Source organism: Rhododendron vialii, chromosome 13a (genome assembly GCF_030253575.1).
Source record: "Rhododendron vialii isolate Sample 1 chromosome 13a, ASM3025357v1".
Taxonomy (NCBI): domain Eukaryota; kingdom Viridiplantae; phylum Streptophyta; class Magnoliopsida; order Ericales; family Ericaceae; genus Rhododendron; species Rhododendron vialii.
This window is the reverse complement of record NC_080569.1, coordinates 33,730,770-33,755,938: the sequence shown is the minus strand read 5'-3', so window position 1 is coordinate 33,755,938 and position 25,169 is coordinate 33,730,770. Positions and strand designations below refer to the sequence as shown.

Genomic DNA, 25,169 nt, shown 5'->3' with positions numbered 1-25,169 from the left:
GATAAATATTTTGGGGCTAGTACTCTTTCCTAAATTTTTATATTTTGTAACCTTTTTTTTAGTTTTTTGAATTAATTATTCATCTTGACAAGAAAAGTAAAAATGTAAAGCAATTTTGAAATCTATATTTTAAAATAGCCCGGTTTTTCAAAAAATCTCTATCTCTATTATAAAACAGAAGGGTGTGGGGACAAGTTGTTGGAACGGCTTAGATTTATTTGATCCAAAGGCTGTAGTGCATCCTCCCACTTCCCGATTAAGTGCCAATGGTTTTCATCTAAATTACACAACTGCCATCCCCTGCCAATCGGAATGCGTAGGCACGGGCTAGCACTAGTGCATAAATAAAGTAACATCTACGACCGTTTGATTATATTTTCATGTTAAGTTGTACCTGTTATCATTAGATCATTCCTTTTTTAAAGGATATAGAGAATATTCTGTTAATAAATCTACCCCTCTATCTTCTCACTTTTTCATGAAAATGAACATTAAACTAGGATGAACGACTGAAATTCAAACAATTGTAATCTTAGCCGTTCATCTTAATTTCATGTTTACTTTAACGAAAAATATAATATACTAGTGTTTGTCCGTGCCTACGACACTATGCATCTCGGTAGTGTTGTAGACACGGGCATTTTTGTATTTTATTTGTAAGAGTGTAGGTGTTTTCTTAAAAGAGTTGTGAGCATATATCAGCCATTGGATCAAATGAATCCCAGTCCTTTTTTCAACTTGTGTTTAGATAAACTAGGATTTTCATGTGCCTGAAGACACGACGCAATGTGAAATCTAATTAGTGACAATTGTGCAATTAATATTGTTTGAGAGAAAAAGAGAATCGTAAGATTTATGAATCAAATCAATAGTCAGGATTTATAGAAAAATAAGATTCAAAAACATTTCTCCCTTGTTACGTAGAAAATAATAGGAGTATTTCATATTCGGTCTTGCTATTGTCAGCCCACTGGGCTGACGATAAACACACTAGAAGACAAGAAAAACACGCATTTCTGTGTACTTTTTGTATCCTTTAATACATATTCACACACTCAATATTGTCAGCCCATTGGGCTGATTTTAGAATTTTCCTTTCATATTAGAATTTTTTTTATCCTAATTTAAAGAGGAGAGATGCTACTGGTAGCTGTACAGCAGCTGCGTACAGATCATTTTTGTGCCCGTCTCGGGTCCTGCAAAGATGATCGGAGCCGCTCATTTTGTTCAAAATACTTCGTTTAAGGTCCCTGTAAAAAATCAGCTCAATCCGATATCAGGAAGGGTGTTTACGAATCATCCAACTTTGCTTCAAAATTTAGCCTAAGTTTTGAAGCAAAGTTGGATGATTCGTAAACACCCTTCCGGATATCGAATTGAGTTGATTTTTTACAGGGACCTTAAACGAAGTATTTTGAACAAAATGAGCGGCTCCGATCATCTTTGCTGGACCCAAGACCGACGCAAAAGTGATCTGTACGCAGCAGCTGCTGTACCAGTAGCATTACACTTTAAAGAGTAGTAGCAGTAGAGTATCAAAATTCAAAAGTAGTCAAAGCGGTCATCGGAGAAAGAAACACTCATTCATCCAACGCGTTTTCCTCCTCGCCCTCTCGTCTCCACAAGTGGGCGGCCGCAGCATCTTCCGTCGCAATTACCGATATTTCCATCGCCAAATTTCGCTTCCAATCGCGGCTATTAACTTACACCCGGCCTTAGATCTTCCTGAATCGCTTCGGATTCAGTTATGCTCGGTGTTTCAGAGCACCGTTGACGTTGAGTGAAGAAAGATAATGGTCGGTTCACTTATTAGGGTTTGCACTTCTTGTATGGGTACAGAATGCCTGAGCTTCGGAGTGGACCAGACCGAGGCCGCGGTGCTCCGGTAGACCAGCGACGGCGTCGGAAACCCGTGCCTTTGGTCGGGAATTACGTCAAGACTAGGGCGGCGGTAGCGAAGGAAGCGGCCGAAGCTAAGGCTGCTGCGGCGGCGGCTGGCAGGAAGCGCGGAGGGGCAAGGGCGAGGGCGAAGAAGAAGAGCGAGGAGGAGGAGAAGGTGATTGTGATTTTGGAGGATAAGGAGGAAAAAGGAAGGGAGGGTTTGATTGAGGAGAGAGAGAACTTGGTTGAGGAGAGAGAGAGGATGGCGGATGAGAGTGGTGGTTCGAGTGCTAATAAGGTTACTGGGAAGGAAGAAGAGGGTACCACTCCCCCTTTCCCTGACAAGGTATGAATTTGTACTTCTTACGCTCTCTAATTATTATTACTCGCGCCCGGGCAGGCCTGGCGTGTGCAAATTGTATTATGCAGGAGAGGGAGGTGAAAGTAGTGTTTTTCCTTGGCAGTTTCTTTAGGCAGTTAAAAGGTGTAGTTTGGGAAGAAAGGTTTGAGTGACGTTCACGCAGTGCGCTCCCTTTGTAATAGTTATAGATGGATAATAGATAATGGTTGGGCCGGCCAGTTCTTGTGCACCTCAACTTCCCTGCATCCAATCACATGATCCACTAATAGGAGCCCGACAGAGTCGAGCAACACTCAGTGTAGACTTGTCTCACGAGTTGATAGCAAGCCCATGCCTTGACCATTGCCACTGTGCGAACCTTTTATGTTCCCTCTCTGGTTATTACTATATGAACATGTTTATGTACTTTCCAAGCGTCCTTTTTGTCCAAGTCTCAGATCGAAGTGCATGTTTATGGGCTTCTTCAGCGCAACTCACCATTAAAGGCAAAAGTGACCTGCATATATCCAAGAAGATCCCATATGCAAGAAAATTGGTCATCCCGAATGACTACCTGGAACAGTCTATAAAATGGAATTGTTAACAAGTTGTTTCCCCTTGTCAGTTGAGTAATTGATTTGTAATGAATTTCTATTTGAAATAAGTGAACATGATGGAAGTTGTGCATATGCTAATGTCTGTGTTGCTTTCAGTACTACTTATGCATTTATCATTTTGTTTATGGACTTTTGCTTTGGGTGGATGTTTAGGTTCAAGTAGGAGGATCTCCAATGTACAAAGTTGATAGGAAGTTGGGTAAAGGTGGGTTTGGTCAGGTATTTGTTGGTCGCCGTGTTTCCGGTGGAAATGGGCGGAGCGGCGACCCTGGGGCTGCGGAGGTAAGTTTATATTGAGTTCCAATACGTTACCAATTACATTCACTGAGTCAGTTATTTTCTTTTCCTTTTTGGGTGGTCGGTGTTTTCTCTTATTACTCATGAGAAAAGAGGTTGGCTTCACTTTGTTTTGTTGTGATTATAGGTCGCTCTGAAATTTGAGCATAGAAATAGCAAGGGGTGTAACTACGGTCCTCCATATGAGTGGCAAGTGTACAAGTAAGGATGATAACCTCCTCAGTATGTTTTATGTTTGTTAGGATCTTATTTATGTTGATTTGGACTTTTCATTCTTTGGGTGAACAGTACTCTTGGTGGTAGTCATGGAGTGCCTAGAGTACATTATAAAGGAAAGCAAGGAGACTATTACGTAATGGTATGTTGAACAACTTCATGCCCATTCGTGCAACATTTTTCAAAAAGCATAACTTGTTTGCAAATGCAGGTTATGGACATGCTAGGGCCTAGCTTATGGGATGTATGGAATTCATCAGGACAATCGTGAGTATCCCATGGTTGTTAATTCAGCAGGCTTTGCTTTTATGGCACATGCATATTCATTTTATCATGGAGTGATCAAACTATACTCAAGTGTGTGTAATGTTTGGGAGTTTGGTATTTGTAGGGTTGGTTTCCCCTTTCTTGTTTACAAAGTGTGTTTTGCTTACTTCATAGTCACTCATGCAACACTTTTATACATCAAAAGGAAATATAATCAATCTCACAGCTGGTTTGCTCAGTTATAATGCAAGCTCATTACTTTCTTTTTTAAAAAACAAAATTCTACAGACACAGTTTCGCTCTTATTTTCAATTAAATACTTTTTTTTCCATTCAGCTACTTATGATTTTTTACGCTTGTGTGATCCCTATTGAATCATTTGGTGCTGGTGTCTGTTTCTGACGCATTAGATGATTACTTTGATAGAAAGCGGGCTTGTTGGCTCTGGGCATCATAGTCTTTCGAATTAACCTATTATCTGCACAGGATGTCGTCTGATATGGTGGCATGCATTGCAGTTGAGTCATTATCGATCCTAGAGAAGATGCACTCTCGGGGGTATGATTTAGTAAATTTCTGATTGTCTCACTCTATAATTTTACTGGTCAACATCCCTAGTATACTACCGATGGGATGCAGATGACAGGTTTTTTTTCCCAAAGTACTTTCTAGTTTTCATTTTGCTTTTTGTATGCCAAATGTTTCCATCATAACTTTTCTTTGTTATAGTTATGTGCACGGAGATGTAAAGCCAGAAAACTTTTTACTTGGTCAGCCATCTACACTGCAAGCGAAGAAGTTGTTTCTCGTTGACCTCGGGTTAGGTAGGCAAATAAGCATCATGACTTCACGTATCTTTTTCATTTAGGTACTTCTGTAGTCTTTCCTAACTTTCTATCACCACATAAATTGCAGCAACAAAGTGGAGAGAAAGCTCAAGCGGGCAGCATATTGATTATGACCAACGTCCTGATATGTTCAGGTGAACTATTACTTAAATCTCTTGGTCATGGCTTCGCAAGTTTAACTCTTCTTCAATCATCTATAAGCCTTTATTGCATTTTCAGAGGAACCGTCCGATATGCTAGTGCTCATGCTCATTTGGGTAGAACTGCCAGTAGAAGAGATGATCTAGAATCTCTTGCATATACACTCATATTTCTTCACCGGGGCAGACTTCCATGGCAAGGGTATCAGGTAGTGCTGGAATTACCATTTTTAACTTGCATATTTCTAGGCCCATGTTACCGTTGTCAGTGTTGCTCTATAGATAGCTATTCAATTTTCCTTATGTGCACCTTGTTCTTGTTTTCCTTTTCCTGTTAGGGGGATAACAAATCATTCCTAGTTTGCAAGAAAAAGATGTCAACGTCTCCTGAAGTGATGTGCTCCCTCTGTCCTGCTCCACTAAAACAATTTCTTGAGGTTGTGGTGAACATGAAATTTGACGAAGAGCCAAACTATTCCAAGCTGATCTCTCTGTTCGAGGGACTGATTGGACCAAATCCTGCTATAAGGCCAATAAACACTGATGGTGCTCAAAAGGTAATTCTCTTAATCTTTGAACTTATGACATCAGGATCTTTTGTTGGTTTTTGTATTAACAGTCCATTTGTGCAATCATTTGTAGATTATATGTCAAGTTGGTCAAAAGCGAAGTAGATTGAATGTTGAGCAGGAAGAGGATGGGGTGCCTACGAAGAAGGTTCGTTTAGGGGTTCCAGCAACGCAATGGATTTCAATTTACAATGCAAGACAACCTATGAAACAGAGGTAGAATTGTGTTTCATTATTTTTTGGTACATCTTATTTTCACTAGTAAACTATCAATTTGTCTTATGTTTGGGTGTTTATAATAACTGGTGCTGTGTTTTCAAAAGATTAGAATGAACTGCTGATATCCATGTTGCTGGTGGAAAGCAGTGGCTTTGAGTCACGTGTTTTAGTTGTGAATGTTGCTAGGACTCTTTTGCGTGAAATGATATGGTTATCACTTTTCAATCATGGGAATTGAATGTCTCTTAAGTATTGATTTAGTGGCTTGAAGATGTATCTTAGATCCTCATACAGTTGTGATCAAATTATCGATCCTTCATTCTGAGCTCTGTCACGCCAAGGTGTTGGAAGACTCACATGGAAGGAGTTTTACCATTATTAATTTCACTAAGAGGGAAAAAACACTAATTGGTATTCCACATGTAAGGAAGAAAGGATTCTGGTTTATGTTTTGATACTTTTTTTTTGGTCAAACGGAAATACCATGTTTTGATACTTTGCCAGATTGCTAGGGGCTTCTGTGTGTTGAGTGTTGACTTTTGGGCTTTTTGGGATGTTCTCCTGAATGGTGGTAGAGATTATTAGTGGGGAAAATGGGAGTTTTCTGGCTAAGCAAAGCGATGAAACTCAAAGAAATAGGTACTCTGTGAAGGCATTGCAAATTCTCTGGTGGCCACTTTAAGTAGATTGTTAAAGTTTTGTTTGGTTTGGTTGTTAGAGAAAAGGTGGAACCTTCTCTTGAGATTTTTGAGTTTGTGGACACGTTGGAGTAAAGAGTGTACAAGTGCTTATTTTGGATACCCCCTTGGTGCTTTTTTGTATCAAGAATTCGAGATTATCTTACTTGCAGAAAAAAATCGGGAAATATTGTACTCAATTCTGGTAGGATTTTAGGATTTTGCTCTTTCATGAAATCGATGAACCCCTTGTTGCTCTATCGCGGTTATGAAGTGTGTGAGAGACTTCGGTAGTTTGAAGGGAGTGTCATACTTTTTGCTCTCCTCTCCCTCCCTTTCCCTCCTCTCTAGAAGTTACTACAAAGTGCTTTAAATTGTCAGTCAAGAACTAGTGCAAGTTTTTTCTTCTTCTTGATAGTTTGTGAATGATGCAGCTTTTTGCCGTCGATTTCAAAGTTCCTAATTGCTTATTGAGCTTGATCTTGTAAGGTGCACCGTGCATCAAATCAAACTTTTGAGCGGCAAGAGATTCTGTACGCCAGATCTACTACCAATAGTCCAATAAAAAAGAAGATATGCCGTCAATAAGCTTTTTTCATTTTTGGGGGGCCGATCGGTGTGGTGTGGGCTGCTGGCTCAAGTGATTCCTTATGGTTTCTTTGACTTCAGAGTGTACTTGATATTTAGAGTTGAATGCTACTGTGCATGGAAGTGCTGTTGTTGTTCGGATAAATGCTCTGATAATTGTGTTTTCTTGACACGTGATTCATTTTTATGTTACCTACTTGTCAACCTTCTTCTGTCATTAGGTACCATTACAATGTGGCAGATGCAAGACTGGCCCAACATGTGGAGAGAGGAAATGCAGATGGTCTATTCATTACTTGTGTAGCATCTTGTTCCAATTTATGGGCACTTATTATGGATGCTCGAACTGGTTTTACAAACCAAGTGTATGAGCTGTCGCCTTTCTTCTTACACAAGGTGGCTTTTTTCTTCCATATTTGTATGTAGTTTGTTTTCTGCATTGATATCACAGCTCCTTCAAATAAGTAGCATAAACTTTTTTCTTGTTTTTAGGAATGGATCATGGAACAGTGGGAGAAGAACTTTTACATAAGCTCTATCGCTGGTGCTAACAATGGAAGTTCCCTTGTGGTGATGTCCAAAGGCATGTTTGCTGTACCTTGTAGTTCTTCATATTGATGGATGATTCGACTACATTGTAATGGAAAAGAAGTGCAACTTCTGTTATGCTCAACTTGTATTGGTTTCATTCTGTGTACATGCTGTCCCATGGCTATTTGCTCTAGTTTGAATACTTCTTCTTTTTATGTTCATTTCAAATCTAAGCCTAATCTCTTGGTACTTCATGTAACCACCTTACATTTTGAGGGAACTGCAGAAACGACGTTGGGATTTTTCATTTTGTGTAAATTGGTCAAGCTGAGGTGAGTATATGACTGTTTAAGAGCTCGGCTAGGTGGATGCTTCGTTATCTTTGTTCAGCTCTAGCAAGCCTCAAGCTTGGCCCAAACTTCATAAGTGAAGTTTGACTCTTATGTGCTTGGTGCTCATTTTCTATAGGTTGAGTGCTATTGTGTTATTCTGCTTGTGAAGCGAAGGGTGCAGGTTTTGGTGTAATATGGTAATCTGTATCTAGGTGTCACTTATTGTGGCGTTGAGCTGTCACATCAATTAGAACAGCTTTAAGGAAGTCATTGCACAAACTACGAATTTAGTGCCTGAGGATTTGATTTTGGAATGCAAAGGTTTTCATGTTTTGACCACTCATTTCATGAATATAGCTGCTAGATTGTGATGGATTCATATTTTTAACACTAGTTGCATGTAACTGCATGCTTGCTGTCCTCGTCCCATGTTCTCAAGATCATCCAGATGACCACTTTCCTCTCAGGTTTGCTTGTTCCAGAAAAAATCTCAGTGAATGTGCAGAAACTCTGTTTGATATGTAATTACTGGAGGATTGGAGTTTGAGGTCTTCTCAACTTGAGTCAAGCTTGACCTTCTTGATTCTTTTAGCAGCTCTGGCATCTATTTTATTTTTGGTAATGGTGACAAGGGAACCCCTGGATACCTGCAACCACCACAAGCTTAGCAGCTAAGTCAGTTTTGCCTAATTGATTTGGACACAATTTTCCCAATTTTGTGTCTTTTGACTTGTTGATTTTTGTTCATGTTGGGTGGTAGATTTATCCACTCTAGACGGGGACTTCTTTTTAAACTTCAATAGTGATTTGCTTATAGGTGCATCGTCTTTCTTGTGACGGTTGTTTCTTTGCGGACGCGTGTTTTTCTCTTCTTTTTCTAGTACTTTTGTTCTTTCTTTGTTTGATTATTAGCTAGTCTTACAGTTAATGCTGGATATTTCTTTCTCAACGTTGCTGTGGTCGTTTCATTTCTAATATGCTAGTTTCTGTTTATGAGTTGTCTTTCCTTCTGAACTTTCTTGGTTGATACACTAAGCGTTGATTTTATGTTCGTACATATTATAGGCATGCAATTCACGCAACAGTCTTATAAAGTAAGTGACTCTTTTCCCTTCAAGTGGATAAACAAGAAGTGGAAAGAAGGGTTTTATGTGACATCCATGGCAACTTCTGGTAGCCGATGGGCTGTCGTCATGTCTCGCAATGCTGGCTTCAGTAATCAGGTTGAGTTTCTCACCTTCACTTATTCTTGTCTTTGTTCTCTCGCAAAAAGCTAGCACGGCCTTTTCTTAAAAAATAAATGTTTCCTCTTTTTGGAAACGAGAAAGAATTATACAGAAAGAAAGATTAAGCCTATTATTTAATCTGTTTCCTAAATTGTCATGATGGCTGATTGTTAATGAAAACTCCTTATTAATATGAACCATGGCTTTATCTGCCAATCTGCATTTCGAGAGCAGGTCTGCTGGCTACCTTTAACGAATTCTGTCACTGAGATCTTATTGAGGGGTCTCTTCAAGTATTTAGGTTGACGTGGAAGTATATGATTGAAGATCTTCCATGCAGTTCCTGATTTATGGCTTTTGGAAAGTATCATGCTGATTTAGTTTGGAGACTCTAATTTTGGAGCTTGGGGTTTATAGTTTCTTGGGTCATCTATATCACCGGTTTGCTGTTTACGGTGCTGTAGATCCTGTGGGCAATTGGTGTAAAAGGGTTGAGTTACCATCTCTGCTGTTGTGTTGTGTTGGTCTCATTTAACATGAAACTGGGACTCAGGAATGGGTCTTTGTTTAATACTAGTTATTTGTTGAGGTGACGTTAGATCAATCTTCCTTTTCCACGCCTGGATGGATTGACTCGGTACCTCCTTGCCAGTTCAGCCATGTGATATAACAAAAAATGATGATATTATGATGTTTTCTGATATTTGCAGATGATTGTCATAGTTCTGTTCCATTTGGCATGTATTTAAGCACTCTATATCTGACATGTTCCTGGCTTCATAGGTGGTTGAGCTTGATTTTCTCTATCCAAGTGAGGGCATCCACAAACGTTGGGATAATGGTTACCGGATTACATCAACAGCTGCTACTTGCGATCAAACTGCTCTTATCTTGAGTGTGCCCAGGCGTAAATGCACTGATGAAACGCAGGAGACTTTGCGTACATCTCAGTTTCCAAGCACACATGTTAAGGTAAAAACTCTGGTGGACATTTAACTTGTGGGAACTGGTATTGTTGATCCATATATTCATTTTCATAATTCAACTCGTATTTGTTCTAGGATTTGTCTCAATACATGATAACGAAAGAAGTATCGAGTCCATTTACTTTCATTTGCATTCAAGAAATGAGACACTTGGTTTCTTTAATTTTGGCTGGCCTTTGAGGCTGTATCCTCGCCATTCTTAGCTTGTGTTTTCTAATTTTCTTTTTTCCCCCTCCTGTAGTTTTTTTCCCCGCCCTTGGGTTGGAAGAGCTGGTTAACAGGCCATTTGACTGCTACTTGTGGCAATTGGTTTACTGCTCTGCTAGGTGGTTGTCGTTGTATTGTCATTTCATGCTACACACAACTTTAAAACAAAACTTCAGACAAGTAGACAACTGCGTTTGCGACCGTTCGATGCACATGGATCCACATGCATGGAACGGTGCATCGAATGGTTCTGGACATTTTTATCCAAAATTGTGTTTTAAAGTTTCGTAGACTTTCTATTTGCTTCAGTGAGGTGGCTGGAGTGGAACCTTATGGGAGTTAATAGACACAGCTGACATAAAATTACTGGAGGTGGCACGGAAGTCTTAGTCAGAGAGAGAGGTTGTTAAGGAAATGTAGTCCCACGTTAATTGGGACTGGAATGAGTGATCACTTAATATATGCTGGGACCTCTCGTTGCCAATGAGTTTTGAGATAGATATAAAGTTTTCATATGGTATCAGAGCTGGGTTTTCGGAAGCTTTTGGACAATCTCTATGTCGTGATGGTTGGTTCCCCCTTGTTTGTCGTTGATGGTTGATTGTTGTCGTACGTGTTGAATCGTTTGTTTACCTCACCACATGCTAGTAAGGGGTCGCATGTGCAGGGGAGTGTTATAGCTCGTCTCACATTGGTTAAATATAACCTGCAAATTGGTTTTGAATTGGATATAAAGCTTTCACATGGTATAAGAGTGGGGCACATTCCACCCCACATTTTTAAAAATTCACAATCCACACCCCACGATAATAGACCGAGCAAAAGACGCAGCAAAAAGACTATACAATGATAGACCCAAAAAGAGGCTACACGTGACAGACCTCAAACGTGGCTACACATGAGAAGGGATGTTAAGGAAATTATAGTCCCACATTGTTTGGGAGTGGAATGGTGATTACTTGATAACATTTGGGATCTCTTCTGACCTTGTCTTTGAAGGTGATAGTAAATGAAGAAACTTTATTCAGCCCAAAGCTCAACTATATATTTTTTTTCGGGTAAGTAAAGCTTAACTATTAGGTGGAGAGAACATTATTTTAATAATTAAGTGATCACACATTCATACTCAACGAAGATGGGACTTTTAGTTAATGACGAAACTTTAGATTCTGCCCAAAAGCTTTAGCTAGAAACACTCATCCACACTGATGCTAGGTAATTAATCTTTTGCTATTTTCTTCAGCCCTAGGTGTTTAACTTTACATAACTCCTGTATTAAAATTTTCTAAAGACCAACTTATTATATGCAAAATGTGTTTAAATTTGTAATTACGTGCTCCCGCTCTTGTGATATTTTCGCTTTCGCGCTCTCACCCTCGCACCCGCTCATGCTCGTGGATTATGGGGCTTAGGTTGTTTCCTTGAATTCTTTTGGGGCCGAATTGTCAAGATTGATTTACAGATTCAGGTCACCCTAGTGTTGCAGTACTTTTTAATATTTAAAAGTACGCACCGGACAGCATCATGTGAATCAACAAAACATATATTGGCTTATCAGAGTTGCTCATGCATGCTGTTTCTCTTCAATGGAATTTTTGGTATAGTTTTAATGACCCCTTTGTCAATCTTTATGTGCAGGAAAAATGGGCAAAGAATCTCTACCTAGCTTGCGTGTGCTATGGACGAACTGTATCATGATTCCTGTTGTATTTTCTTGTACTTTGCCCCCTTTGTTGTTGTTGCAAAATAGATGGTAGGATTTAGCTCCATATTTATTTTTGAGCTGTACTTTTGGCTTTTTGCTCACAGCTCACACTTTCCAGCATTCATTGAACTCTTACATTCAGCCTCTCTAAAATTAACTTAAAAGTGCAGACGATGAACACCGTTTGTAGCCGGAGGACATTGTGGTCGAGATTGAAGGATTACTGGACTTTGTTTTTAAGCTGAATGGGGCATGTAAAGTATTATTTTTATACCAAATTCCTTTGTTTTCACCGAAACATGTGAAATTCTTGGTTGTCAATTCCTTGATAGGTGAAAATTTTCATGACTATGCAAGGGACTGTTATAACTATCATACGATAGAAGCCACAAACAGAAGGATGAGCGGAGTAGTGAAAGAATACGCGATATTCATAAAACTGGCACCGAATTAGTACTATTGACACAAACACTTTTTTTTTTATTGGATTACTGGCACAGGCTGACTATCATGATATGGTTGATTGGTATCATTTGAATTCGTTATCGACTCTGACTTGATTGCACCCTATATCGTTTCTTCTTTGTTGTGGTTGGGTTCAATTGTGATGTGGCCAAGCATATTTATCCTGGATGTTAGAAAGTGCAATTCTACCAAGGGTGGCAATTGTGTTTTTGGTGGCAATTGTGTTTTTGCTTTATACTGTTAGGCTGTTGGATCAAGAATGTTTAGTGTTGCCTTCAAAGGGGATCTTGGGTGATGGGCTTTTACGGCAGGATTCCCCAGTGTGCAAGTCTTGAGGTGGAACTTCGGGGAATCTATGAGATTGAAGATTATCTTGTGACACAAAATGGCTGAAATCGGAATTCAATATGGCTGGAAGTAGCAATCAAAACATCATTGAAGATGGTCTGCTGCTGAACTTGCCCCTGATGGTCCTAGAGGTAGACTACGGAGATATGTTGACGAGCAAATTGCTCAGTGGTACACACTCTTTGAATACCTTTCTCGGCCTTCTGGCTAAGATCAAGCATACAATCTTTATGTGCTAGAAAAAAGGAAATTGACCAGATACTCAGCTCGGCGCCAATGTGATGCCCAGATGAAGTTAGCAAGATGCTGGCTACTATGGCCTTAGTGAGGGGAGTTAGTCCTTAGTTAGTTGTTTCTTGTTCTAATGGTGGAGGGATTCGTTGCGGGTGCCCACTTGTTGGAGGGACTGGAGGAGGTGATGTCTAAGATTACGATAAGGCTCTGTTTAGAACTTGTGGAAAGAAATGGTACAAGGAGAGAAAATAATAAAAAAGTGTGAGAGAGAGTTAAAAAGAAACTATGGGAAAGTTTGCATTTTGCAGTTGCATTGGATATTTTTCTCTCTTTCTTTAAAAACTGTTACGGAAATAAAATTTCACATTGCTTAAGAGTAGAATGGGTAATCACTTAATAACATTTGGAACTTCTCCACTCATAGGCAATTGATTTTGAGATGGATATAAAATTTCTACAAGAACCAAACAAAAGGAGAGCTTTCTTTAAATTTTCGTTAAAGAAAGTTACGAGCGAATGAATCAATGACTGGAGGGGTGGGAATAGAACAATGACTCATAAGCGAGAGACCCAAAATGAGCACAATAAGCGGTAATAACTCATGATTAAAAAAAATGAAAAGAAAAGAAGCAAATATTGCCAGACAAGGTCATAGGTTTTATTATAAAAAAAAAAAAAGGGTCATAGGTTTTCAATTTTCCATTAAAGAAAGTGCCACATCATCACTATAGGAGTGGATTCTCTACAGTTGTGCTTATATTAGGGTGACAGTTGGTATCTCGCACATCACACGATCCAACGGTCAACTTTTCTCCCACGTTAACCAAAAAAAATCCTGATTTTCACTTGCCAAATTATCTCCCTTCAATCTTCAAAAAAAAAATATTTATCTCCCTTCCAACGATAAGAGAGAGAGAGAGAGAGAGAGAGAGAGAGATGGCGTGTCATCTCTCCTTTACTGCATCCTCAGCTTTCCCACTCTGCTCTGTACCCTCAAGGAACTCCGCAAGGCTCCGTGAGTATCTCTGTTCGTTCTTACCCTTTTTGCCATCAAATGCAAAATCTTCATTTTCTTTTCAAATTTGCAAAATTCCGGGCTTTTTCTTTCGTTTATGCCGCGAATTTTTTGTTTTGATAATATTGTAATTGTTATTTAGTTGGAAATAAAAGCATAGAATTTCTTTCTGAAGGCCGTGAATTTGATTGCTTTGATTCATTTTGCGAGCTGTGTGTATGCAAAAATATCAAAAATATAGGGAGAGAGAGCCTGAATTGAACCCAATAATTTCTTTCATAGAATGAATGTCCAATGGTGCTCATTCTTTTTGGATAACTTAGGTGTCCGGGGCAGTTTACGCGCACTTTGATTAATCCCGGGGGGCCAATCCCTCTGCCCACTTGCAGGGAGCCAATTAAAGCCGGAGTAAAGCTCCATATGGACTGGTCTTTGGAGAGTTGATAGCACCTGATATATTTCGAGACTAAGATCTTAGGAGGGAGCAAACCACTTAGTCCCGACTCCCAAGCCTTGAGGTCAACCCCTTGGGGTTAATGGTGCTCCTTTTTGCAATCATAATGTCCTCAGTGCACATATTTTGCTTGAATTCTGGATTATCGTCTTGGCTATTTGTTACTGAGATGTGCTTTCACTTGTGTGCTTATAATCCTCCATATGAATAACAGCAAATGCAAAGTCAGTTGTGTTTCAATTAAGATCCAGCTCGGAGAATGAGAGCTGTTCTCCTGGTGTCTCGGACCAGTCACCTGAACCAATCCAAAAAAAGGTATATCTGTTTTCATGAGTATTGGAAAGTTGCTGGCAACTTCATTTTTCACTATCTTCATGTTTTCTGGTTTGTAATGAGGGTATACATGATGGGCAATCTTAATGTCTTGCATGTGCTATGTGATATGTGGTGCCTATTATTTTAGAAGCACAAAACCATTTATATGCAGCATACTGCCCTCCTATCAATTGTGATGTGATTTTTATGATGCTTTTGTTTAGGAAGGTGTCTTTAGTTGGTAAAAACTGGGTAGATGGGGCCTTCTCTTGATATCAATCTCATGTGATACTTCTTCTTGTGAATCACATCCAGTTGCATCTCCATTAATTGGGGTCTACAAGAGCTAGATTGAGTCCTAATGTTTTGTAACAGTTTATCAACAACCCAAAAAGAAACAAGTGTTTGATTGCGTGTTCTGCAAAGTGCATATGGATTGCGTGTCCTGCAAAGTGCATATGGATTGTGTGTCCTATCTGAGTGTTATGATTTTAAAGGTTAGTTGACATTGAAAGGAGGGTTTGTTACGTACCTACAACAACAGCTGAAAGTATTTCAATGAGCATCTTTTTTTAACTTTTACCATAGAGGTGCTAGTGATTTTCGTAATGTTTATTATTTACAATACAGGAATCTGAGTTGACCTCACGACGTCAGTGCATGACGTGTTTATGTTCAGCTATGGTTTTGATAAATATTGGCAATTCAGTTTCTGAGTCAAAGGCAATTTCTATGGACGGAAGACCAGTGTGCCGGAATTGTCTGGGTAGCGGTGCTATAATTTGTGAGTACATGTTAATTCTCTTTTCTGGTTTTGTTCATTACTTTGTTTCTCGTTGGATAGAAAAGGTGTATTGCTTGCACTTGAAGTGTACCTCCAGTTGGTTCATGTCCCTATATCGCCACAGCTGGATTTTTTTTTAACTTACTAAAACTTGCTCACCTTATGAAGACTACAAACTCCTACCTAACTAATAAACATTTTAAAGTTGCTCAGGTTATATCATGTAGTAGTTAATCTTTTTCCTGAGAGATTGGTGTTACTTAGACTAAGCAAGGTGAAAGAAATGTAGACACCTCCCTTCTTCCCCTTCAATTCCCTATCCTTAAAGTGGTAGATTGCTCCTAATGACTGAATCACTGAATAGAGAAGGGGAATCCCTTCCAAGTTTCTACCATCTACCAACCACATGCTTGACGTTTTCCGATTACTTCCCTTTCTTGGGTGCAATCCTTTTGGAATTTAGTCAACTGAATGGATATTTGAGTTTCTTGCAATTGTTGAATCCAACATCATCTCTAGTTTTATTTTATCAGCTCTTTAATGTTTCTCTGGTCTATGAGATGTTCATTTTCCTTTTATTTAGGTGATATGTGTGGTGGTACAGGAAAATGGAAGGCTCTCAACAGAAAACGTGCGAAAGATGTTTATGAATTCACCGAATGTCCAAATTGTTATGGTATGTACTGTTTCATTGATGCTCCTGAATGCTGGTGATAATTTTGCTATATGTTAGACTATACTCTACGGGACTTTCAAGTGACACGGCGGCATTTGTAATTTATTTCGCATACTAATTGAAGAAGGCCAAAATCATGTACAGAAGGAAAAAATCTTTGACGATGATGGTAAATATAAGAAGTTAAAGAGAATTAACAAGATTTGTTGATACATATTTTATTTCTCTACCATTTTTCGATGACTCAAACGCTGCCTTAGATGTGGTAAAATGTACAAGCTGAAGTTCAAGTAGGAGAGTTAAAGTCACTTGAGCTTTGAACCCTAAATCGTTTGTGGTTGGTACAGCCTGTCCAATAGCATTTAATTATAATACCCAATACCAATATATGAGCCTAAGTGGTCTCTCCACTCATTGTCCATTGGTTAGTTGTAAGCTGGATGCTTTAACATGGTATGGTAACTAGGCTTTTGAAAGTTTTTGGACAAGTTTCTCTTGATTGATTTTCCCTTTGTGTGTGCCTATTTGCTATTGTTTCATAGTAATTCCCAAGTTATGGATCAATTGGTTGCCTCTCTATGTGCGAACTAGGGTTTACACGGGGAAGTGTTAGAGTTTGTCCCATTAAGGTTAACTATAACATGGAATATTAGTATATGAGCCTGGGCGGTCTTTCTATCTATTGTTAGTTAGTTTTGGATTAGATACTTTAACAGACGAACGTTTGTACTAAAAGTTGGTTGTGATTATCCGAACGGTTTCATTACTTGGTTGCTCACGGAAGGTGATTCATTATGTTTGTAACTTCTTGTGCAGGTAGAGGGAAACTTGTGTGTCCTGTTTGTTTGGGTACTGGTTTACCAAATAACAAAGGTCTTCTTAGGAGGCCTGACGCGAAGCAACTGCTTGATAAGATGTACAACGGTCGGCTATTACCAAACTCGTAAGAAACTTTTCTCCAGCTTTGGAAAAGTGCGTAACAGCAGATTCATTTGGTGTTTCATATCAGAAAATGAGCTTGTTATCAGCTACGAACTTTTCAATATTATTATCCCTTGGGGAAACCCAAACGTTGTGGGTCCCATTTCCCGATATAGAGACTTATGTTTAACTGTTGAAAAGGAAGAAAAAAGAAGTTTTTTTGTGTGTGTGTGTGTGTGTTCTGCAAGATGTTTTTCAAATTGTATTTGGCAAATGGCATCGTGCCATACCGTATTTGAATTTGTTTATTTCGAAAACACAACTTACTAACCCGATCTACTTAAAACCGTGTTGTGTTCGGGTTGTCACTGTTAACTCCTTTAGTTAAAAATCTTTAAGATGTACATAAATACTACAACACGTAGTAACGTTATACATGAGCAATTTGGGTAATCTATGAATAAATGAACACATTTCCTATACCATCGTAGTCGCATAAATGATAACCGACAAAAAGATTAACCAACAATAAGCAAACCATGGCATATAGTTGGTGTCGCGCATCAGGCTGTGTCAGGTCGTGTTCAAGTCTGTGTGTTAAAGGGTCGACATGGAAAATTAAACGCTTGCTCGTGGCCATAATGAGTTACGCGAGTCCAACTCTCGTATCGTCCCGTTTAATTTTCGTGTTGTCTGGTTGTGCCATATTCATATTCATGTCAAAAATTAGTCAACCCAAAGCCTCTTTGTGTTGGATTCATGTCGTATTGACAGGTCATGTGAATTTTCCACCTCTAATTGTATTAGTTTCTTCGGTTCTAATTCCTTGTTATCATCCTCTTAATTTTGTTCTTCTCTATTACTTTCCACAAATGCAGGTAACGGGCGTCCCAGACTTTGAGATTATACTTCAAGAAAATTGGGCAAAGGGCATGAATTGTGCACATGGTGGTTGTATACCGTGCACCGCATGCCTGGAGATGGAAAGTTGAACGGCAATTTTGTAGTTTGGCTGTCGAATCGTATTTATGTAGTTTACATCATATTCACATCATCTATTTTGCTGAAGCAATGAGATGATTCATATGTAAATTCTTGTTTACGTGATACATAACTTCCTGGATTTTCCAGGAAAACAATATGAAACAAACCCGAGTGCATAACCTTTCTTGTCTCACCCCTTAAAATCCAAAATGTGGTATTTGTATCTGGAAATACTCATGTTAAGTTCGAGGACGGTAGGTAAAATTCTTTGAACTGCCTATAATTGTGTGTGCGCGTGTGCGAGAGAGAGAGAGCGCTTTGCTCATCACTGTTAACAATCATGGTTATATTACTCGATTCATTGCCACAAATAAGTTGAAGCTATATCATTGCAATTCCATATAATTATGGATAGAAGCATTTTGAATTGCTAGGCACTGTTTGGCAAGCTAGACGGGGAAACAAAACAAGTACCATCACCAAATAGTGCCAGTTATCTGTTGAATACCAAAATCCATGAACATCTGTTAAACACCATAGCCATACGAAAGCAACACTGATGACGTAGATCCTCTAGAACTCATTCATGATCAGTCCAAAAAAGTTGTTCGCTATCAAAGAAACCAAGCAATCGACTAGTCATCGGATGTGACCGCATGGTATTACCACAGAAAAATGGGAACTAGAAATCGCTCAACTTCCTCAAATAGAGCGCGCCCAACCCGATTCGAGTCTTTAAAGCTTCCCCAAACTATGGTTCCTAATATACTAAAAAAAAGGAAGTGTTTCCCGCCCATTTTGGAGATGCCTATTGGTGAGTGAAATCACGATGGATCGTGTAACTGTCACTCCCAAATTCAGGTGCATGTATCCAAGTCACTAACTTGAAACATCAATCCTGGTTTCTGGGCAGCCTGCTGAGAACAGAGTGTTCTGGCTTGTGTTCACATTCATAATCGAGATGAACGAATGCCCGTTCCACTTCAGGTAGTTTCTCTAACTTTATCTGCAGTGTCTCTCCTATGGTATGTGCTGTTTTCAAGGGTAGTTCTTCAGGAAGTTCAATGTCAACCTGTTTCAACAATTAAAAGAAAATGCACTGAATTAGTAAGCGACATCTATGTTTGTGTGTGAGTTAAAAATTCTTGGTTTCGACAGTGGTGGATCCAGGAATATGGGTAAGGGGCATTATTTTTCTTAAGGGTATGTTCATACATACAGGATAGCAATGCATTTATCTGAAAAAACTTGTCAGCCACAAGCATATTATTTGTTTACCGAGTATGCATACAGATAAATGAGAGGATTCTCTTAATGAAGTACTATTGTAGATTGAAACCATTAACAATGCACAAGGAACCACTTCGAGGAGCCTCAAAACCAATGTGCAAGGTACATGACAAAATGTGAAGGCTATAGGTTGCGTTTTAGGGGCCATCTATAAATATTCACAGTTGGCAAATTGCAACGAGTATCCAAAACCCATGCAATAATGAAATTTTGACACACAAAAGGGTGGGCAGCTGCCCCATCTAGTCCTCCTGTCCTGCCACTGGATTTTGATGATGTTTTGCACCTTATGAATTGAAATGGAGACCTCCACTTTCCCCCAAATGGAGAGGATCAAGATCCGAGTTATAAGTATAGCTAATTATTGGTAAAACGAAAACCCCCAAGGAGAGCTCTACCATGTCCACATACCTCTACAAAATACAGAACACCAAAAGTGTACGCTCGGACTGTGTCGATACGCTTTACTTGTGGATGCCTTATGACAAGATACGTCAATTTCCGCAAGAATTCGGGCGGAGCTGATTGTCCCACAAGCGACACTGCAACAAGAAGTCCACAACTTCAATTAAGAGTCATGGAAAATAGAAATTGGGGCAAGTAAACGGGAAGTAATTTAAATAATGAAGCTTTCTACCTTCATTTTATATCAGCTATATAAATAGACATTAAGTTTTTTTTTCTTCTTTTTTTTGATAAGTAAGTAAATATATTAGATACCACGCATTAAGGGAATGCCGCCCATATACAAAAAGAGGGATGAAAAAAAGGTACCCTGCAAGTTTTTTTCCCCTAAATTCCTCAATCATAATTTTTTCCAACAACTAATACGTTCAACTTATGGTCTCCATACTCCTTATTCAGCAGAAAGTACATCATCAGTACCTTATTCTTGTTCTAGTTGCAGTTTCAAGCACAAGCAAATTTAGAAGGCACTAAGTATGACATTCACCAACCTTACCTTCTACTGTCATTTCTCTTTCCTTCAGTTATGGCAACATATAGATCCCTAGGAATATAATTTGCTTTAAAGCTAGTCATTACCAAAGCGGACATAGAACAACAATAACAATATCCATGTGATTCCCAGTAGATGGGGGTACGGGCAATGAAAGAACGAAGACAGACCTAACTATTGACAATACATGAACAACGTGGTGGCTTTCTGAAAGTTTTACCACTAAAATACCGGCCCTCCTGTACCTCCAAAAATTGAGGAACTCAAGGGACGTTAAACTGTAGAACCATGCCCCCAAATCAAAGCTGGAAGGCATTAAAGTGGAGATAATACTCCAAATATCAGTAACATGATTATGCAACAGGGATTAAATACCATGGACTCAATAAATATAGATAGAGAGAAAGGTATCTAGAGCCAAACAAAGAAACATACTATTGTTTCTTTTACAGTTACTCGGAAATTGAGACTACTAGCAGATCCAAAAATACCAAGACGAGAGAAGCAGGAGCTACCTGCATTTTCGAAAACAGTTCCTGACCAATTAGAGATGGTATAAATTGCAAGGACAATAGCACCAGCAGGGTCAATCCACCACAACACCTTGTCACCAAGAATCGCAGCGACTAACCCCACTACGTTCGTTATCACATCAAAGTAGTGATCCTGACAATAAACATACATCGAAAAGGTTACACAACCAAAAGGGAAAAAGCAAGATCGAGATCAAGATTTGATGTACCATACCTTTGCATAGGCACGGACAATGTCACTGCCTGAGCTTCTGCAGTAAAGCCAGAGGGCAAGTTTTACCACAGTAGCAGAAAGCATAATAGCGCACAACCATATCAATTGACTTGAGGTCAGATTTTCAGAACCCTCATCTTCAACCAGTTCTTCCACAGCCTGGACCAATATCTGAAAGCCTATAAAAACATGTTAATATAACCACTAATATCATACTGTTAGACAAATGTTATTGTCTCTTAATTTTTCGCTAAGCTAGACAAAGATTATTGTTATTCTGTAATAGGAAAAAAGTGGAGAAGAAGACCAATTTCCTCTCGTGGTGATCAAGATAAATGTATAGCTTCTAAATAAGCAACTGTAGAAAATCTGACCATTGTAAGGGAACTGGGTTCGAATAGAACATTACATACCAAGTGTGGCCATAATAGCAGCAAAGATGATTATGCCTACTGGTTGCACCCTCAATTTCCCAATAGGATACTTGTAGATATTAATGTTCGTCATTGACAGGTGAGTGAACCAAAGTATGCCGCCGGCCATAAGATCAAGTAAGGAATCCAGTGTTGATGCAGCAATGGCTATTGATCCACTCTTTATCGTAGCGTAAATCTGCAGAACAAATTGCCCATATAGAATATTAAATAAAGCGATATCACGTTTTGTAATCCTCATAAACTTATCACCCAAAGTCATACAAAAAGCCTATTTTGATATGCAATGACGTCCTGTAGATTTTCATTTTTTCTTGTGTTGAGCAAGACAAAATGGAGAACTGGCAAATCTGGCATATATGAAAGGAGCACAGAGCTATATACGAAGGAAAACACCAAAACAAAAAAATACAGAAAAGTGAATTGTTATCCCGAATCATATCTTGCATCAGACTTAATTAAAACGATAAGTCGAACTCAGTAATTATCATCAAATTCCAAACAAATGATTACAACTCACCTTAAACGCCAACAGTACAACATTTGCATAATTAGATATCTTCATTGCTCCTTCCTGTTGGGCTTGTTCTTCCGGGTCTTCCACAATCTCATCAGATTGCAAAATAGAATCGACTTCCTCGAATGATTTTAGCGTTGCAACTTGTCTTCCATAGTACTCTTTCTCCCCTATAAGCAGGAAATGCCAGATTATGAAAGAGGGAATAGAGAAGTCTAGATAAAGGGTGAAGATAGAAAGTGAATTTAGTGATCATTATGCCTCATATTATATCCTTTCTAACATCAAAAAGCTATTTTGTGCAAAAACTTGAACAAAATAGCACTGGAGAATAACTATAAACGTACAAATACATCGACCAAATTTTTAAAAAAAAAAATCGTAGTATAAAACAACGAAAAAGACACGGAGAGAGAGAGAGAGAGAGAGAGTAGACCAGGAGTCAAGGCAGAGGTTTTGGAGAAATCGATGAGCGAAACAGACTCAAGATCGACAGCAGCTCGGACCTTATCAGGCAGCCTCGACACAAACTCTTCTCTCAACGAGTTAACCGAGTACCCCCGACTCAGACTTCTGGTCTGCCGCCCGCTCCCTTCCAGCATCTTCCCCGCCACCGCCAACAGCGGCGTTTTCGCTTCCGAATCCCCGTCCATTAAATTCACACCCCTCACTAGTTTCGCAAAACCTTCACAACCCACCAAACCAAATCTCTCACCAAATTACTATATGGTAAGACCCTCTACTCCAAGTTGCATGTCTGAGTATATGGTATGTGTATGTGCGTCCTCCATCCGTCTTATATGTATCCCTGAATTGAGTGAGTTGTCAGGTTCCGGAAGCAGAGAGTGATAACGCCAAAAAATATCACTGTAATATATGCTCGTAGGTCACTACCGCATGGTGTCACAAACCTCATCTATATCTCACATTCTGATAGACCGATTATAATGTGTGGTAGAAAAGGAGTCTGACGTTCCCGATATACTTCCGATTCGATTTGAATTTTAAGAGAAATTTTTTAAATAATTAGAAGTGGCAAACGGGCGGGTCTGAGCGGGTTTGGACGGGTTGAAACGGATCGCGGGTCAAATATGAGCGGGCCAAATATGGGTCGAAAAGTAAACGGGGTGAAACGGGTCGGGTCGAATATTCAAGCCAAGCCCAAACTCGCCCGACCCAACCCGTTCTTCTTCTCTTTTTTTTTTTTAAATTTTAAAAAAATTATATTAAAATAATTTCCCTATATCGAAACTCAGACTTGCTAAATAAAAATATCACATCTACAAACTTTTCAGAATCAATAAGGAAAAAAAAACCCTAAGTCATGCCTTAAAAAAAAACACGGCTCTGGTTTTACTATGAAAATCAATGATGTATGTACAAGAATATGGTTAGTTTATGTATGCAGAGAGAGAGAGACTTACGAAGAGCCAAAGCCACCGCTTAGGTTTGGATTAAAAAGGGTTGCAGTAACGCCGAGAGAATCGAAAAAATAAATGTTTTTTACTTTAAATCTTTGTCTCTATTCAATTTTTTTTTGTATTTTCTTGTTTTGTGACAAACTTTTTACCCCTATTAGTTCGTCTCGACGAGAGAATTGAAAAAGTAATTTTTTTTTACTTTTACCCTAATATTTTTTTTACTGAACATGCCTAGTTTGGGATTTTCAGATTTGAACGTAGTTCGATTCGTTTATTTACGGTATATGCCGTATCATATTCATGTCCGTGTTCGATTTATTTAGTAAAAAAGTCTTAATTCAAAAGGAGCCGAGCTTGAAATAACTGTAGCTCGGCTAGTTCGATCGCGTAGATAAGCTCGGCTAGTTCGATCGCAGAGATAACTGTAGCTTGACAATTGTGTGGACCGTATACTTTACCTTCTTTCTTGGGTCTTGGAGAGAGAGAGAGAGAGAGAGAGAGAGAGACAGAGAGAGAGAGAGAGAGAGAGAGAGAATATTTATGAGCATGCATTTTTCTCTTTTTTTGTCTTGTACAGGAACGGCACTGGTACGTACAGGAGGCGTATGTACGTACAGGAGCAAATTCTAGTTTCACTCTTTTGCAAGGATGAGTACTTTAATTTCAATTCATATTGAACCCATTTTTAACCCATTTAAACCTATGTAAATATGGGTTTATATGGGTTCAACCCGTTATAAAATATGGGAAGGTTGGGTTGGGTTATAAGTGGGCGGATTTGGGCGGATTACAAAATATAGGTTGAGATTGCCACCTTTATAAATAATAAATGAAAATAATAAATAATTAAAAATTAAAAATTTATTAGTGTAAAAATTTTAAGACCCAAAACAAATTACTCGTAATAATGGTTTGTTGTTTTCTCTAGTGGATACACAGTGGCGACAGACAATACCTTTTTCTTCTTTTTTTATCAGAGTCGGCATACCTACCAGTAGTATTTTTCTATTTTCTACCGACGCTAATTGACCGGATGTTAGTGGGGACCACTAACACGTGGAGATTACTGAGATTTCCATTTTCGTTAATCGGACAAACCACACCGCAGATCCAAAGTAAAGAAGTACTACATACTACTAAACCAAAGAAGTAAATTACGGCGACGATCTGGGTGGGCCATCCGGCCATGTTTGACTCCGGGGTTAATGACATTTTTCGGTTCCGTCTATTCGGATCTGAAACGGAACTCCTCTTACTGGGACCCAAATATGCAAGGAAGAGAATCACTGGCTAGTGTCTGACCCGCGGTGACAATCGGGAGACACTCCGATGGCTAAATAAATTATTGATTAAAGAAAGAAAGAAAATACAGAGCTCTTAGATACTGTAAATGATAATGCGTACTTTTTTTAAGATATGAATATGTTTATGTACTATAGAGTGACTTAACATAAGCTTCAAGAAAGCTCGCGCTAGGTACATGTCGTAATCGCTTCTTCGGTAGAAATAACTAAGCACTGTTCATTATGTACTGTTTACTTTATTATTGTTTTACATAACTGACAGTGACACGCTCTCTCTCATTCTTTCTGTCTTTGTTTGTATTTTATAATACTATAAATGTCATATCTTATCATATTTTAATAGATGGAGAGTATTATATACGAAGCATTGGTGAGGTATTTTAGTCAAAAGAAGAAAGCAAAAATACATTTCTACATTGTTCACCTGCCATTTCGATGAACCATTGATGTACTTGCTCTAATAGTCGTTTGGCATGATAATTTTTATGGGTCTCACCTTTTAAAAATTATTTGCACAAAATGAAGAATGCTCTTGATAGTTCATTGAGTGCATACACACTCTCTAAAATAACAAGATTCTAGGAAAGAAAATTGGACCCCACTTAAGCTTATGTCTACAGCTTATGATTCAATTTAGGAGGCATTTTAAGGGAGTG

At 38.8% G+C, this 25,169-nt stretch overlaps 3 protein-coding genes across 4 annotated transcripts; 2 read left to right on the top strand and 1 right to left on the bottom strand.

Annotated features, from left to right (window-relative positions):
* The first annotated feature begins 1,546 nt into the window (after positions 1 to 1,546).
* On the top strand, positions 1,547 to 11,947 carry LOC131314903 (casein kinase 1-like protein HD16). 2 transcript variants are annotated; one of them, XM_058343823.1, is made up of 16 exons: positions 1,547 to 2,227; positions 2,992 to 3,120; positions 3,263 to 3,336; positions 3,424 to 3,493; positions 3,563 to 3,618; positions 4,105 to 4,176; positions 4,348 to 4,442; positions 4,534 to 4,600; positions 4,686 to 4,815; positions 4,945 to 5,163; positions 5,249 to 5,391; positions 6,881 to 7,055; positions 7,152 to 7,242; positions 8,588 to 8,745; positions 9,532 to 9,720; positions 11,580 to 11,947. In XM_058343823.1, exons 1-16 carry the CDS (start codon positions 1,841 to 1,843, stop codon positions 11,637 to 11,639), a joined length of 2,115 nt encoding a protein of 704 aa, XP_058199806.1. In that variant the 5' UTR covers positions 1,547 to 1,840; the 3' UTR covers positions 11,640 to 11,947. The 2 variants fall into 2 exon arrangements, with proteins under 2 accessions (XP_058199806.1, XP_058199807.1); XM_058343824.1 differs by lacking the exons at positions 3,263 to 3,336; positions 3,424 to 3,493.
* Positions 11,948 to 13,552: 1,605 nt separating this feature from the next.
* LOC131314902 (protein PHOTOSYSTEM I ASSEMBLY 2, chloroplastic) lies at positions 13,553 to 18,023 on the top strand. Its single transcript, XM_058343822.1, has 6 exons — positions 13,553 to 13,708; positions 14,377 to 14,477; positions 15,108 to 15,261; positions 15,845 to 15,937; positions 16,754 to 16,880; positions 17,737 to 18,023. Exons 1-6 carry the CDS (start codon positions 13,630 to 13,632, stop codon positions 17,738 to 17,740), a joined length of 558 nt encoding a protein of 185 aa, XP_058199805.1. The 5' UTR covers positions 13,553 to 13,629; the 3' UTR covers positions 17,741 to 18,023.
* Positions 18,024 to 18,313: 290 nt separating this feature from the next.
* LOC131314901 (metal tolerance protein 4-like) lies at positions 18,314 to 22,705 on the bottom strand. The gene is made up of 7 exons (XM_058343821.1): positions 22,225 to 22,705; positions 21,792 to 21,958; positions 21,251 to 21,449; positions 20,838 to 21,016; positions 20,606 to 20,756; positions 19,544 to 19,674; positions 18,314 to 18,914 (listed from the first exon to the last, which is right to left on the bottom strand). The coding sequence occupies exons 1-7, from the start codon at positions 22,439 to 22,441 to the stop codon at positions 18,735 to 18,737; spliced, it is 1,224 nt and encodes a 407-aa protein (XP_058199804.1). The 5' UTR covers positions 22,442 to 22,705; the 3' UTR covers positions 18,314 to 18,734.
* Between the last annotated feature and the right edge of the window lie 2,464 nt (positions 22,706 to 25,169).

Bases quoted from the DNA above. Each gene is read 5' to 3' on its own strand.
- LOC131314903 (XM_058343823.1), top strand. From the start codon at position 1,841: ATGCCTGAGCTTCGGAGTGGACCAGACCGAGGCCGCGGTGCTCCGGTA. The intron at 4,443-4,533 runs GTAGGCAAATAA...CATAAATTGCAG, and splicing joins TCTCGTTGACCTCGGGTTAG to CAACAAAGTGGAGAGAAAGC. The intron at 8,746-9,531 runs GTTGAGTTTCTC...CTGGCTTCATAG, and splicing joins ATGCTGGCTTCAGTAATCAG to GTGGTTGAGCTTGATTTTCT.
- LOC131314902 (XM_058343822.1), top strand. From the start codon at position 13,630: ATGGCGTGTCATCTCTCCTTTACTGCATCCTCAGCTTTCCCACTCTGC. The intron at 13,709-14,376 runs GTGAGTATCTCT...TATGAATAACAG, and splicing joins AAGGAACTCCGCAAGGCTCC to CAAATGCAAAGTCAGTTGTG. The intron at 15,262-15,844 runs GTGAGTACATGT...CCTTTTATTTAG, and splicing joins GGGTAGCGGTGCTATAATTT to GTGATATGTGTGGTGGTACA.
- LOC131314901 (XM_058343821.1), bottom strand. From the start codon at position 22,441: ATGGACGGGGATTCGGAAGCGAAAACGCCGCTGTTGGCGGTGGCGGGG. The intron at 21,450-21,791 runs GTGAGTTGTAAT...TTTGTTCTGCAG, and splicing joins TTGTACTGTTGGCGTTTAAG to ATTTACGCTACGATAAAGAG. The intron at 18,915-19,543 runs GTATGTGGACAT...TTGTTGAAACAG, and splicing joins GTGTTCTGTATTTTGTAGAG to GTTGACATTGAACTTCCTGA.